The following is a 15,856-nucleotide window of genomic DNA, read 5'->3' as shown; positions in this document are numbered from 1 at the left end:
CTTTTTTTTTTTTTTTTTTTTTTTTTTGTTGCTGCCTTTGTAATTCTGTAAAGAAGCAACTAAAGGTGCCATTACGACTGTATCAAAGACCTTACAGACAACTAAATGACTTTGAATGTGGTCGCATTGTAGCATTGCGTGAAGCTCGAGTAATAGGCTGCCACCTGCAGCTGCTGTGCAAATATGTTGGCAGCAATGTTTCTACAAGGAAATTGCCGACGAAATGAAGGCTTTAGAAGGCCAAAGATCACGAATGCGAGGCAATATAGGATGACTTTTCTCCAGTTAGTTTTAACTATTATTTAAAATACTTATCTATCTCTTAAAGGCCCGAACCGCCCCAATGGTATCATTGTCGACTACTCAACACACTACAGCCACATCTATACCGTCCCGTGGTACTGTCAATCATCTTATGGCACTTGTCTGAGGTGGGGTTACGCTCACAGAGGCCTTTAAGAGGTTAGCGTTTGGCCCCACAACATCGGCGAAGTCGGCTTGAGTAGTGTCGCAGCCAATCATCATGGCTGCCATCAGACTGGCATCGTATAGTGTTCAGCAATGAACCCCGCTTCACTCTTGAAGCAGATGACCACCGTGTTCGTGTCTAGAGAGGGCAGGGCCAGCATTCCCAATCAGCCTTTGTCTTACAAAGGCATACAGCCATAACCCATGGTGTGATGGTGTGGGGCCTTATTTCTTATGACAGCATGTCATCTTTAGTCATCCATCCATCTTTAACAGATATGTCGATACCATAATGGGGCCGGTTGCATTACCCTTAATGGCACGTCATCCTGGGGCCATTTTCCAACAAGATAATGCCAGGCCACGTACTGCTCACATATCTCTGGACTGTCTCTGTGTGATTGTTACTCTTTCTTGGCCAGCAAGGTCACCAGACCTTTCACCAATTGAGCATGTGTGGGTCATGGTAGGCCGCCAGATTCGGGCACCAAAATATATCGCAGATGTGGAGCGACAACTGATGAATGCTTGGCAGAATGTGTTGCAGGATGACATCAGGAACCTCTACCACTCCTTGCCTCGAGGAATTCAAGCATGCTTTGCTGCCAGGGTCGGTTCAACCAACTACTAATTTGAACACTCAGTGGGTGATTGTGAGCCATGAATAGGTACTATGACCTTGATTTTTTAATCATTTTATTATCTGTGTGTGAGCTATACACATATTCAGTTTTATCAAAAACAACCATTTCCTTCATGGTGCTTCAATTTTTTTTCAAAATAGTGTATGTTGGATATAAAAGAGTATGTAATTTTTAATGTTAAACTTTAATGATTTAGTGTAATATATTTTTCAGAATGGAAGCTTAATTCTTATTAATTATCTTATATATGTTTTCATCCAATATTCAAATAATTTGGCAGTTTCTGTCTTCAGAAGTATTGGTATACAAAATTCATAATTGCAGTAGAGCTTCAATTATTTGACTTTCTTAACTCGGTCAAAAGGAAGGTTTCAAAATTATTGTTATTTTTCTTGATAAATCAATTTTTTTGTCTTTTCCCTTTAGAGTTGACTTATTTAAGTTTAGCTGCATGTTTGCTAAAACAGAAACATCTTTATGTATTTCACCTGATATGCATTGAAAAAGCTTATGTGAGGGAGAAATAAACATGTATTGACATGTTTTATGAATGCAATGAATAATTAGCATCAGGGACTGACTTAGCCTAATGGTGCCCAAGGCAGAAACTTCTTTGGGGGCCCCCTCTGCTTCACTGCTTCAGTAATGAAGAACGAAACTTTATGGAGGTATTTAAATTTTTCACTTCATTATAGATATATAACAATGACTAGAAAATTGACTAGAACATAAAATAGCTATAAAGGTCCCACCCTTCTTATAGTCAGACGAAATATCGTTCTGTCCATTTTATTGATTTTCTAACAATTTTATGTCTATCATTAAAAGGATAAAGAACATCTGAAGAGCCAAAATTTGACTGATATTTTGTTTAAAAAAAGTTCATTAAAGAAGGAAACATAAAATAAACTTTCTGTTCAATTTGGGGGTCTGTTCTGATGTGGAGGCCTGGACAACTGCCCCATATGCCTTAGTCAGGCTCTGATTAGCATTAAAATGTTTTTTGATTTCCATCTGATAGTATGATCAAAACCATTATAACAGAAATCGTGCATAAGGCATTAATTATTTTGTTTTCCCCCCTCTGTAAAAAATTCAGTGAGTGAAAGTTGTACCCAAAAGAAACAATATCATTTGTTGTGAGCTGGAAAAATAAGTTTATTGTCCAGAGACATTGAAACTATTGGCTAAAAAAGTTTAATATGCAGTGTCTTAATCAGTATCTTAATTGCATCTGTTAATGGACTCATTAAAATTTTTTTAAATTAAAGCGAGGTTAAAGAAAAGAGCTATGATTCTATGATAAACTTACATTTCCAGTGCTTGTGGGAATGAATACATAAGCAGTGTCTGAAATTATGCAATGGGCATAGCTAGAGGAAGATAGAGAGCGTGGTCCACTAGGGGTGGCACATTTTTGGAGCATCATTTTCTCCATGAAACATTTTAGTCATGTGGATCATCAAGACTAAATAATAATGAGATTATGAGTGGCATATGAAATTAAATTGAATTAAAAAAATAGTTTTCACTTGAGGTAAAAATACTGAATGAAATCACCACAAGATTTCAACAGCTACATCTTTGTTATACCTTTTCTATTTGGTAGAAACGTTTTACTGAAAATAAATATCTACTAAACTATGATCATAGTGACGTTCATAAGGAAAAATTCTTTGTCAAGAGAGAAGTATTTCAAGAGTTTTATATCCATTATTGCTAGGGAAAATGAAACAAGAATTTGGAAGGGCAGTCCCTTGAAATAATTGCAGTTTATTCTAAAATACAATCTTCAGAATAAAATTCCAGCTATTGTAATACAAGTGCTAACTTTCCTCCCAATTAATGTAAGTGCCCTCCCAATTAATGGTTCCTCCCAATTCCTCCCAATTAATGGTTGTGAAAAGCCATTTCTTAATAAAAATAATTTAGAAAGTATTTTAAAAGTGTAAGTGTTTATTTTGCATTTAAAAAGTATTTAAGAACTAAAAATGTTTATTTTGCATTGCAGCAACTGGAACTCTTATGATGTCATTGATGGTTTTGAAAATGAAAAAACAAGCAAAATAATAATATAATTTTAAAATGTTGGCATTAAATTTTTTCTTTAAAAATAAACATAGAGTTTTAATTTATTTCTCTTTATATTATTTGCATTTTTTAGGTATTTGTTTGTATATCAAGAGGGGTGACAAAGCTTTTGGTATCCCAGTGGAATTATCACAGTAGTTTTGTAATTGTATGGTAATACAGTTACAAAAATAATGATGTGTAAAGGTGGGAAGACTGTGTTCAGAACTAAAATTTTCATATACAGTCAAAAGTCGTTAATCCGGACTCGTCGAGACTTCGGCGATTCCGGATTATCGATTTTTCCGGATTATAAATCATCAGTTTAAATCTCGTAAGATGGCATGCAGAAATTCTAAAATTAAAAATATGAAACCGTAATTTATGAAATAAAGAACAATTATGATCTAAAGGGTATCAAAATTTGCAAAAAGAAAAAGCTTAATATTTACTTGTTTACTTTATTAAACATTTCTTTTAATGTAAGTTGTTTAAGTTTTGCTTCGTTTCATGTGATAATACTTTCTCTTTAATTCTATTAAACAGACATAATTTCTTGTTCAGTTACAAAGTTCCGCTGTTCAAGTCCTATAATTGCTGTGTCAAGAACACCGACTAATTTGTTAATCGAAATTTTTTCGTTATCAATAACCTCTGTTACTTTTTTTCGCTATCGGAAGCGAATTATAATGACCAGGAACTTGTTTTAAATCATATCAAAGACGGAGCATATCGAGATGAAATACTACATTTGGTAAGGAATTATAAGCCAAATAAAAACATCTGCGCTGAAGATAAGGATAGTGCTGACAAATGAACTTCCAATTCATTACGCGCCCGCTGCGGCGCGGCGTTCCCCCCGCCGAGCAGCGTGAAATTGATAAACAGATTTCGGATTTCAAAACATACTTTCGCTTTAGATCCTTTACATATTAACAAATATATATCGGAAATTCTATTTGATATAATCGAAAGTTTAAGCTTACTTTTATAAAATTGCTCTTACAGTCTGCAAAAAATAATAAGCCGGATGCAATTCGAAAATTAAGGAACAACGCAATCATCAACATTAACTGAAATAGATAATTATTTAGCTTACACGTCCATTATACATAAAATGCGCACGCGAAAACGTATTCTGCACTTGCGCACACTCATATGCGCAGTCGTAAAAGGTCTTACGCGCACGCGTGAATGCCTCTGCGCATGTGTCAACGCGGCGCATGCGCAGAAAGTTTTTAGTTTTGATGTCCGGATTATAGATTATTCCGAATTATGGGTGTCCGAATTAACGACTTTTGACTGTATTTCCTTTTCACTTGTAATGAAAATCCATGTAACTTAAATTTTAGGAACTACAGTCAAAAGTCGTTAATCCGGACTCGTCGGGACTTCGGCGATTCCGGATTATCTATTTTTCCGGATTATAGATCATCAGTTTAAATCTGGTAAGATGGCATGCAAAAATTACAAAATTAAAAATATGAAACCGTAATTTATGAAATAAAGAACAATTATGATCTAAAGGGTATCAAAATTTACAAAAAGAAAAAACTTAATATTTATTTGTTTACTTTATTAAACATTTCCTTCAATGTAAGTTGCTTCGTTTCATGTGATAATACTTTCTCTTTAATTCTATTAAACAGACATAATTTCTTGTTTAGTTACAAAGTTCCGCCGTTCAAGTCCTATAATTGCTGTGTTGAGAATACCGACTAATTTGTCAATCGAAATGTTTTCGTTTTCAATAACCTCTGGGTCACTTTCTTCACTATCGGAAGCGAATTATAATGACGAGGAACTTGATTTAAATCATATCAAAAACGGAGTACATCGAGATGAAATACTAAACTTAGTACGGAATTATAATCCAAATAAAATAAAAACATCTGCTCTGAAGATAAGGATAGTGTTGACAGATCAACTTCCAATCCGCGGCGTGAAATTGATAAACAGATTTCGGATTTCAAAACATACTTTCGCTTTGTAGATACAAATTACATATTAGTAAATATATATTGGAAATTCTATTTGACATAATCTTTCTAACCTATCATAATCTAATAATGACGTTTCTGCCCCCCCCCCTCTGCCGCAGAGCAGCGTGAAATTGATAAACAGATTTCGGATTTCAAAACATACTTTCGCTTTGTAGTAAATATATATCGGAAATTCTATTTGACATAATCGAAAGTTCAAGCTTACTTTTATAAAATTGCTCTTACAGTCTGCAAAAAATAATAAGCCGGATCCAATTCGAAAATTAAGGAACAACGCAATCATCAACATTAACTGAAATAGATAATTAGATAATTTTAGCTTATACCTCCATTATACATAAAACGCGCACGGGAAAACGTATTCTGCACTTGCGCAGTCGTAAAAGCTGATATGCGCAGTCGTAAAAGCTCTTACGCGCACGCGTAAACGCCTATGCGCATTTGTCAACGCGGCTCATGCGCAGAAAGTTTTTAGTTTTGATGTCCGGATTATAGATCATTCCGAATTATGGGTGTCCGAATTAACGACTTTTGACTGTATATAATATATACAAACTTTTTAATTCTTATAACTCTATGGCAACAGTGGTTAATTCTTTTGATTTGCGTGTACAATTTATTTTCTTTACCTTAGGATCTTCTCTTTTCTAATTTTTGTAATATTTATAAGGATGAATATAACAGTGTACATGGAGGAAAATGGGCAATTCAGAATCTGCAGCTGTATCTGGAAGGGACTAGAGGGAAAGAGGTAAAAGCATAATTATATCATTAAGCTTATTCTTAGTTTAACTCAAGCTATAAATATAGCCTTCTAATAATTCAGAAGTTTTGATTATTTTTCTAGCTAAATGAATTACTTTTTTTATTATACGTTTTCATGTTGAAATTGCCTTTATTATTTTCCTACATAGGTCACAGATAAGTTGTTTGATAACATTCGGTGGTTGATTCTGCACTCTTTAAAATCAGTTGCTGTGAGTATATCATGATCTGTGTGCTTTATTCTTTATATTTTACTCTGCAATCTTATACTTGTGTATTATATTTTCAGTTTTTTATTGAAAAATAAAGCAATTGCATTCATGAGATCTTTATACTAATCATCGCTAGTAATCTAATAGATTTGTTTGAAAGATTTATAATATTCGTCGTAACAGCTTTGGGTGTAGAATTTTCAAATTTAAAAGTATGAATATAAATGTAAATATTTTCAAATTTTAGAATTTTAATAAAAAGGAAACCTTAACAATTTCAGTAACTAAAAAATTTGTTTTGAAACTTTAAATATGTTTAAATATGTGTCATAGTCAAGAAATTTTATTATTTTTTTTCAGGCAGATGAAAGGTAATTTGATGCTTATATTTTTTTTTAAAATTTAATTTCCTTTAAAATTTTTATTTATTAATAATAATTGTCTTCAGTTAATTTCCTCTGAGTTATTTTATTTAGATTGTAATAATTTTGCCATTTATAAAGTGTTTTATTTCCTCAAGAAAGGTTTAGATCATATATAGAACTAATGCTTGATTACAGAAATGATTTTGCTTTTTTAAAAATCTAATTTTATTTTATTTATTTATATGTGCACTTATTTTATTTAAACATGTAATATAAGGGACAATTATTATCAATTATTTAGGGAAGAAAGAGACTAATTTATAAAATATGATTTTGTGAATATTTTTAGATACTAGATTTGATTAAGTAATTGAATTAGATTATGAAAAGTGCAAAAATGGTATGATAGAAGATGAAATGTCTTCATGGAGAATTTTGTAAAGGAAATTGTTTTGTATTCAAGTTATATATGAGGAAAAACCATGACGCTTTCTATGCAACTTGCCTGTTGGCTGGAATTTGAGCCCAGGTTACCATTCTGAAAATGATAATGAGAAAATGACAGAAAATATCTTGAGACATGTCAAAATTTGTCATTAAAGCTGAATATATCAACAGAATATAAAGAGAAGTGAAAAATAAAGGTTAATAAATCAGATTTTCAAGAATCAGTTGATAAAAAAACTAAATTTGCCAGAAAAGTATTATTTCTTAGTGAAATGAGAGATCTTTTCATCATGTAACTAATAAGCAGGTGCCTAAGATTAAATGAAATAGCTTCTGATTTTCAGTTTCTAACTGGTAAAAAATTGTTATTGGATTTAAAAAAGGAGTAATTACCAATAAAACTTTATAAAAGAGGTTAATTAAATAATGCTATTTATTAATAAACTACATTAGTTTGAAATTCTGTTTACTACATAAATTTTCTAATTGTGTACAGTTTTTGAATGCTTAAGTTTTCTTTTTACTTTTTCAGCGAAAATATTTGTTAGTTAGTGCAAAAATATGAAATATAAAAGCAAAAATATTTCTTATTCTTTTTTATGCACACAAATCATTGCATGAATATGTGTTTATAATGTTTAAGGCCTGGAAAATGCATGTCTGTGATATTATAGTCATATGATGATTTGTAGGTGCATTATTTGTTATCACGATATTTTTTTACAATGCTATTTTAATATTGTGAAGTTTTTTAACCACTGTATTATCGATGGTGATATTCTGTGTAATGATGCTTTAGAACCGTGATGTTCGTGCTTTCTTTTCTCCCACAATGTTTCGTGCAATGATATTTTCGCCTAGCATTGTTTTATCCGGCACATTTTCGTCCGCAATATTTTCTATAGACATCTTTACTGAAAGGGTTATAATAAAATAATGGACTCTGTGCTGAAATTTTTTTTTGCTCTGTCCCTAATGTTGTTTTATAATTATGTGTATTGTTATTGTAATTGAATTTGTTTTATTTATTTACTTCTAGAGTGTTATGGTTAGTGATCGTCATTGTTTTGAATGTTATGGGTAAGTATCGGAACAGGTAATAAATAACCCTTAATTTTAGTGGTTGTTTTTATGCTTAAGTTTTGTAGTTTAATTTGTAAGAATATTCTGAAAGATAAAAGATTAATATCAGTATAGATGAATAGAGAAGTGCCTGGATATTTTTTTGCTTATGGCAAAAAGAAAGTGTGCATCCTTATATACATTACAACTAAATATGTAGTGCATAATTTTTTATTTTAGAAAGGGAAGAGGAAATTGAAAATGTAGTTGTTGATGATTAGGTCATAATTAAACTGTAGTAAATTAATAAAAAAATTATAGCAGTAATATTTAGGCATCTTTTTGTAATTTAACTATATTAGGAAGCAAATCAGTCAGATCTTGTTTGAAGTAGAAAGATTATGCTTCAAAAAAATAGTCTTATGTTCTTTCAGTTGCAAAAATTGTTCTTTTTAATTAAAAAAAATTTCTAGTCACTTTACTCTTAATTAATGCAGACGGTTGTCTAATTTTCTTAGTTTTTCATAGACATTTTTCTCAGTTTACCATTCTTGTGTCTTTGTCTCAATCTATTGTGAATTTGTCTTCACTGGGCAAAATCACAAATAAAACTATTAATCTTCTTTGTCCCTTATTATTAATTTGGTAAATATTTAAAAGTATGAAATAATATATGTAACAGAAATTACTTATATCCAGTTTTGTTTAGTGGGTAGAAATGTGTAGTAATTTATTATTTAACAAATAGATGCCATTTTTTAATATTTTTTAATTCAAAAAATATATATTTAGTTTTTTTTTTAATAAAAAAATCTTAAATGGTATAATTTCGCATCTTTTGCTAAACTTATTAGGTATAAAATTTATAAGTCTGATTAAATAATTGCATTTAGGAAATTAACGAAGCCCTAAACATACAGTTTGTAAAGTGATAAACTATGTTATTGCTTAAAATTGTAAAATGTTTAAATGCTTATGAGCATTCTAAAATATTCTAAGGAAAATCATATTGCACTGTTTTAAAAAAAAATTGTATTATTTTTAGGTATGACATAATTATAAGCGATGATTTGAAACCTTGGTTAATAGAAGTCAATGCTTCGCCATCTTTGACAGCCACTACTGCTAATGATCGGGTTATGAAACAAAAGTTAATTGATGATATATTTAACATATGCTTGGAGAATGGGGAATATCCAAAGTAAAAATTTTTTATATATACTTTTGCATCTATTAAAATTTCTTAATTTTTTTTTGGTATCTGGTAATGCAATGAAATTCCTTTATAAAGTTACTAAGTGTGCTTTTTTTTATTTAAAAAATTATTTTTTATTTAAAAAAAAGCGAAATGTTTGCAAAGAAAATACCATTTTTATAATTTCAGCATTTAATTTATTTGAAAAAAAAATGTGATATATAATATAGGTCATACAAAATATTTAGTTTGACTTTTAATTCACACAATATTCAGTAGAGAATGTAATCTAGCTAATGAAGTGTGCATGTCACTAGAACTTAACAGAGACAAATCATATCTACAACTTAAATGTTCTGGTTCAACAAATTAAATGTCTTAAATTAATTGTGCATTTAGCATTTGTAACTGTACTATATCTGAATATTGATTTGAAAGGTTTCATCAATAACTCCAATGTAAGATTTATAATGTAAGATGTAGGTAGTTTTCTGTTATCTCGGTGCAAGCAATAAATCGCTGAATATTGCACTTTTTTGTATCTTTAGTTTATATTTAAGAAAAAGTTTATGAATGAAATGACTTATTCGTTTTTTGAAAACGGGTTATTTTCAAAATGATGTTGGTGTGTTGTCTCTTCACCAAAACAAAAGATTTGATGTTAGCAAAATTAGCACTTGGCTTTCCTCACCGTTGAAAATTTTTTCATATATGGAGAAATGCCAAGCAGCCATACTGTTGTTAGAATTTTCAACAAACGTGATCATCTGTAGTTTGGAATTTGTTGCATAAGAATTTCTGTGCTCCCTCATCTTTCAAGGGAAAAAAAAAAAAAAAAAAAAAAAAAGCACAGAAAATAAAATTAGCACAAATACCATGTATTGTATTTAAACCACACAATTCAATTCAACAGCTGTATCAGAAAATAAATAAAAACAGCATACCTTTAGAATTTCTGATACACAGTCTCACGTGCTGGTGATAAAAGTGTTTTTTCCTGTACAGTGTTGCCATTGCTCGCTTTGAAATCATTGAGTTTATTAATCAAAATTTCTTTAATGTCTGACAAAATATGCAATATGAAATTCCAAATTTCAGCTTTCAGATGCCCATATTCGAGTGGAGGAATTTGATGTCTCTGGGTACCCTTGCTTTTTCATAGTGTGAGAAACATACATACATTCATGCAGATTATTCATTATTTAATTTCTTTAAATATAATTAATGCAGGACCCTAATATTTGGTGGCAACAATTTGAAAAGTGAAATGTCATTTATAGTGAACAAAATGTCAAAACAAAATTAACAGCCCTTCTAGGAAAATTGCCCCTTTGCACTAAAAATGAATGGAATAAATGTACTGGCTTCAGGTAGGGTTACCAGATTTAAAACACTTGTCACTGATGTCTGGCATTTTATTTAACAGCAATTTGATTGGAAAATATTCCGCACATTTTACCTGCTTTGTAGCTTTTCCCTCCTCGTGGCAACATGTTTGAATGTTACAGAAATTGTTTTTGTCATTTCTTCTTGTATACATGTTTTGAATTTTGGATAAATTTTTGAAGAAAAAAACACACTTTCAGCTTATACATGGATCAGCTTATATTTGGAAATATATGGTACGTATTGTAAGGGCACAAAAGCAGTACTATTATCCATTCCAGCATAGTATCCAACTTCAACAACTTTCATTTTTAAATTATCCTCAGTCATTTTGTTGGAAATTTGAATTTTGATACACTACATTTCCAGGTATTTTTTTTTTTTTTGGAAGATGCATCCTTCTTTTTATTCATCCATTATATTTTGTAAAGCCAATGAAATTTGGAATTAAGTATTTTTGAGACGATTCCAGATCCAGGAAACTTTTTAACTCCAACACCTTTGGTTGTGCCTATAGGCATAGAGTGGTGACTTCTGCAACTGCTATTAAAGCAGGAACCAGAAAGGAAATACTTCCTCTTTGTTCTACTCAGTTGATCTTTGCTCAAAGTTATTCTCTCTCCATTTAAAAGTTTTTTTTATTCGAGACTTTTATGTGAAAATAGTTTTCTACTCTGAAGTTTTAAAATATATTCAATTTTCACATGGGACAATTTTTTACCATCAAGATTACTTTGATTGTCAAATTTAATACATAAAAATACAGATTATGAAGTAAAGTTTCTAATTTTTGTTTTATAAAATGCAATTATTTGAATTGTTCATATTGTAAATTATTATTCATACTATAAATTATAATTGTAGAATTCTTATTCACATTGTAAATACATTAAAATAAATTTCATGTATCTAATTATCTATTTTCTGTTTTTAAGTATTCCTCTCCTTTTTTAAAATATTCAGATTTGTGTCAAATTTCTCTGTAAAGCTCATTTTATGCTTGTTTGAATTTTTTTAAATAAAAAAAATAATAATCTAACTAAGGAAATTATTTTTCATTTTTTGGAAGATCTTCTGTAATGGTAATAATTTAACTCTGCATTTTCAACACAATCTAGTTTTATTAATTAAGTATAATCTTTCATTTCTTAGTACTTATATGGGGATAACCAAAGCTACTTGAATCTTTATTTTAGAGGAAGATGTTAGTAAAAAGGGTTCAGATTCTAGTTTTTATGTAAGCCAAAAGTAAGTAAGCTTGATTTAAATCTCTGATTTTAAAGTTAAGATTATAAGGTTAGAAGCACAATATGAAAAATCTCCTTCCTTCCGATAATTGCTTCGCTAGACTTTTCAGGGGTTTGGAATTAAAAATTTATCATAATGATCTAGAATAATGGAATGATTCTATTAATAATTATTAAAATTCTTTTTTTCTTATAATATGATTTCTTTTCAGTGCAAAGTGGAACAAGACACCAGATAAATCTGCATTGGGAAATTTTGACATATTGTGAGTTTATTTGACATTTGTTTGCATTTTTAGAGTTACTTGTAATTTTTTGTAAGAGTATTGTACTTTGAAGAAGGGATGAATAAGTTGAAACTTTAGATTTACTGCATTCCCTCAAACAAGCAGAAATAAATATTCAGGAAAATGTTTTTATAAGTAACAGGTATTTAAAAATATAATTTTCATATTGTTTGTGATATTTTAAAATTTTCTTGTGCAGAGAAATGAACCTGAAAAGTGAATTGAGAGCTAATTTCCAGGTAAATCTGTAGGTATGAATAGAATTTAGTAAAAATTTAGAGCTTTTTAAACTAATTAATTCCTGCATTGAGAACTAATTCTGCATTAAAGCGATATAATAGAAAAGTAACTCTGGTTTCAGATTTTGAGACCTAATCTGCAGCTAAGATTTATGCTATATTTTAGCATATTCAAAGACTTTTAATTCCATTAAAAATTTAAAGTTATCTTAAGAGGAGAATCATATATAATATTTATTAAAATCAACATTACTCATTTGTTACATGTAAATAAAATCTTTTGTACGAGATTTTACCATTTACTTAATATAATTAGTCATAGAATCATATGTTTGGGAGTTGCATCAGAAAGTACTTACTCATTTCCTAATTTTATGTATTTTTGATGTTTATAACAGCAAAGTTTGTTACTATATTAAGTGAATATCCAACAATGTAACTGAAAGTGCAATAAGTAAGTCTGTAATTACATACTCCAGAATCTAAATATTTGAAATTTACTATCCAGATTACGTGTTCCAAATTTAAATCAAGTTTTTTGTTGAAAGGGCTTAGATGAACGGCTTTCAGTCATCTGTTGTATTTGTTTCCCTTAGAACCTAAGCACAAATAAAAGAGCAAAACATTAAGTAATGTTAACTACTTAGTGCAGTTCAAAATCTTTTTAAGTGAATGGCACTCTTGACCATGTAAAATTAAAATTACTGTTTTTCATAATGGAAGCTACTTTTTTTTTTTTTTTTTTTTATCAGATTGTGTTTCTTTCTAGCCAAGTGAAATTAAACTTGTTGCCAACTTATTTAAGGATTTTAATATTTTTGGAATTTTAAATACTACAGAATGGTATAATATAGTGGTACCTTTGGATATAAGCTGGCATTCAAGCAAATTTTTTACCTGTATAAGAGTAAAAATCAGGATGCAAGCTCAAGCCAGAGCTTTGTTGTGCAACCATTAGTTAGTTGCTCCATAAACAAAGTGAAAGACAAAGCTTTTTCTTCAGTTATTATTTTTTTTGTATTCTCTTTTGGGCATTCTTCACATGTTTGTGCAGTTATTTTGCCATTATCATTATATTTATAATTAATATAAATATATATTTATAATCATTATGAAGATATATTTATAACTTAAGTCCTAAGAATATGAGTAGTATGAAGGAACAGATGAAGTCCCTAGAATTAAAGCATGATATAATTAATAAACATAAGTTATGCCCACTTGGCCAATGTGGTCTACTATAGGTACAATATTGAAGCAGCTGAAAGGAGATACCATGACCGAGGCGATCTTCTGTGAGAAGGCACTAGTTACAAATGCCAACGTGCCGAAGACTCTTCAAACCATGAAATCTGAAGAAACATTTAAGCCAAATCATGGCTGGTTTGAAAAGTTTCACTGTAATTTACTCCATCATCAAGCTTGGTGAAGAAGCGAGCTCAGACATAAAGGTAGCAGAGAAACTTTTGTGCCATTGATAGAAGCTGAATAAAATGACTCTTCAGCTGTAATTAGACAGAGCTCTTCTAAAAGAGAATACCAATAATGATAGAGGAGACAAATATACCAGGCCTTCTAAATAGATGAAAAATAAGTTGACCCTCGCACTGTGTGCTAATGTGAGTGGTGCCTCCAAAATAAAGCCGCCACTCATATAACATTGAGAAAACCCCATTGCATTTAAGGTTCATAAAAATATAAAAGCAGAACTCCAGATTACGTGGTGGATTACACCTTTTTAAGATAAATAAAATCCTGGGATTACATCTTTGTAGAGTGTATAAACCTGGTCTTTGGTTCTGCTGTTTAAAAGTATCTAGAGGCAAATAATTGACACATGCAAGCTTTTCTTGTACTCAGTAATGCTCCTGCACATCCAACTAATCCTGAAGAATTTAAGTTAATTAAGTTTCTCCACCTAACACCACCCCTATCCTGCAGCCTAGAGACCGACAGGTGATTTCAAATTAAAAAAAAAAAAAAATATTACCAATCGCTTGTGTTCTCCCTTGAGCTTGGTGCTCTCCCTCACATCCTCTGCTTTGATGTGAGGGAGAGCACCAATCTTACCATTTCAGTAGTTTTAGAAAACAGTTTTAATATTGCAGTAGGCCTAAGAATTATTGATGTGGCATGGCAGTGTGTTTCAAGAAGGATCTTGAACTTTGCATGAAACAAGCTGAGCCTGAGACTATGTCCAAAAGAGGTTTTGAAAGATTCAGATAAGAATATATAAAGGAAGTGCTGGAGAAAATTGTGTCTCTCAGAAAGACCATTGGTCTAGAAAAAAATAAGAGAGACATAGGTGAACTCATTGAGGATTGCTGGGAGGAAACTACAATCAAGGAGTTAACACGTTGAGCCCGGTGCCGAATTTGCTGTCCTTTCCATTCAGCTGTTTAGCTGGCATTGGCAGGACCAGCCGAATACACCCGGCCGACCCCAGGGACCGACGCCGACCAAACGAAAATTCCAGTGCCAGTCCCCAGGGACTGGCGCTGGGCTCAACGTGTTAACCACAGATCAAGGAGTGTAACAGTTTGAAAGTTTAGAAGAAACTGAATAATGAGGACGAGGTAGAAGAGCCTATCTCTTTAGCTGAAATTAATGAAATTCTGGGAAAGTGGAAGGCACTTGCCGAGTTCATTCGGGGGGGAGGAGGGAAGAAAAAGAGAAGAAATTTCAACATTTCATTCAGCAGTCCTATTCAATGACACTTGTTTACCACATTTCAGAAACAATTCTAAAGAGAAGATGAAATAAAAACTTTCTTGGTGAAGTCTTTTTTAAATCATACTTTAAATGAAAGTGGGAAAAAAAAAAAAAAAAAAAAAAAAAAAAAAAAAAAAAAAAAAAGATACCGAAACCAATAAAGAGTAATGAAAGTATGATATACAAGAGTAGAGTACAGTAACTTTATAAGGCAGTTTATTTCTTTACCTTCTATTTTATGTATTTTATTATGTTTTAGTAAGTTTTTGTTAGTTTTCTATTTAATACATTTTTCTTATTTAAAAAAATATATATATATATATAAAAAACTGAAGTGGTTATTTGTAGGCTGGAACGAATTAATGGTATTTAAATGCATTTCAGTGGAAAAAAAAAATGTTTCATGATATGAGCTTTTAAGCCAATTTGGCTTACAAATTTGGTCTCGGAATGAAGAATGAACTGAATTAGTATGCAGAGGTACCACTGCACATATTTTTAAAGCTATTAAATTAAAAGAATATGTGCAGCATTCAAATTCAGCATGCCCACTAGGTTCTATGAATATTTAAACAATTAAATTAAAAAGAAAGCATTTACACCTATAATTCTACTGTTCTTTGTTTATATGAGAGAAAACAATGCCTTAGTTTTGTTTCTGTTGAACTGGAATACATTATGAATTTTGCTTTATGCATATATCACACAACATTTTTTGTGCAGTTTGAGTGCAAAATATAAGATTATATATATA

At 30.8% G+C, this 15,856-nt stretch overlaps 1 protein-coding gene across 3 annotated transcripts in view; it reads left to right on the top strand.

The window, feature by feature from the left end:
• The window catches only part of TTLL1B (Tubulin tyrosine ligase-like 1B), a 52,149-nt gene that overhangs the window by 30,924 nt on the left and 5,369 nt on the right, over positions 1-15,856 (top strand). For 2 of the 3 annotated variants that reach the window (XM_035371315.2, XM_035371317.2), the window contains exons 9-13: positions 5,820-5,936; positions 6,100-6,162; positions 8,014-8,054; positions 9,082-9,237; positions 12,077-12,130. In XM_035371315.2, the coding sequence (XP_035227206.1) occupies positions 5,820-5,936; positions 6,100-6,162; positions 8,014-8,054; positions 9,082-9,237; positions 12,077-12,130 (431 nt within the window). The remainder of the gene's footprint in view (positions 1-5,819; positions 5,937-6,099; positions 6,163-8,013; positions 8,055-9,081; positions 9,238-12,076; positions 12,131-15,856) is intronic. The other variant, XM_035371318.2, reaches the window with a different exon arrangement.

The sequence above is a fragment of the Stegodyphus dumicola genome, chromosome 2 (assembly GCF_044657685.1).
Source record: "Stegodyphus dumicola isolate Sdum_Otavi_A_Nest chromosome 2, ASM4465768v1".
NCBI classification, from domain to species: domain Eukaryota; kingdom Metazoa; phylum Arthropoda; class Arachnida; order Araneae; family Eresidae; genus Stegodyphus; species Stegodyphus dumicola.
Note: the sequence above shows the minus strand (reverse complement) of the source record. Positions and strands in the feature narration are given on the sequence as shown.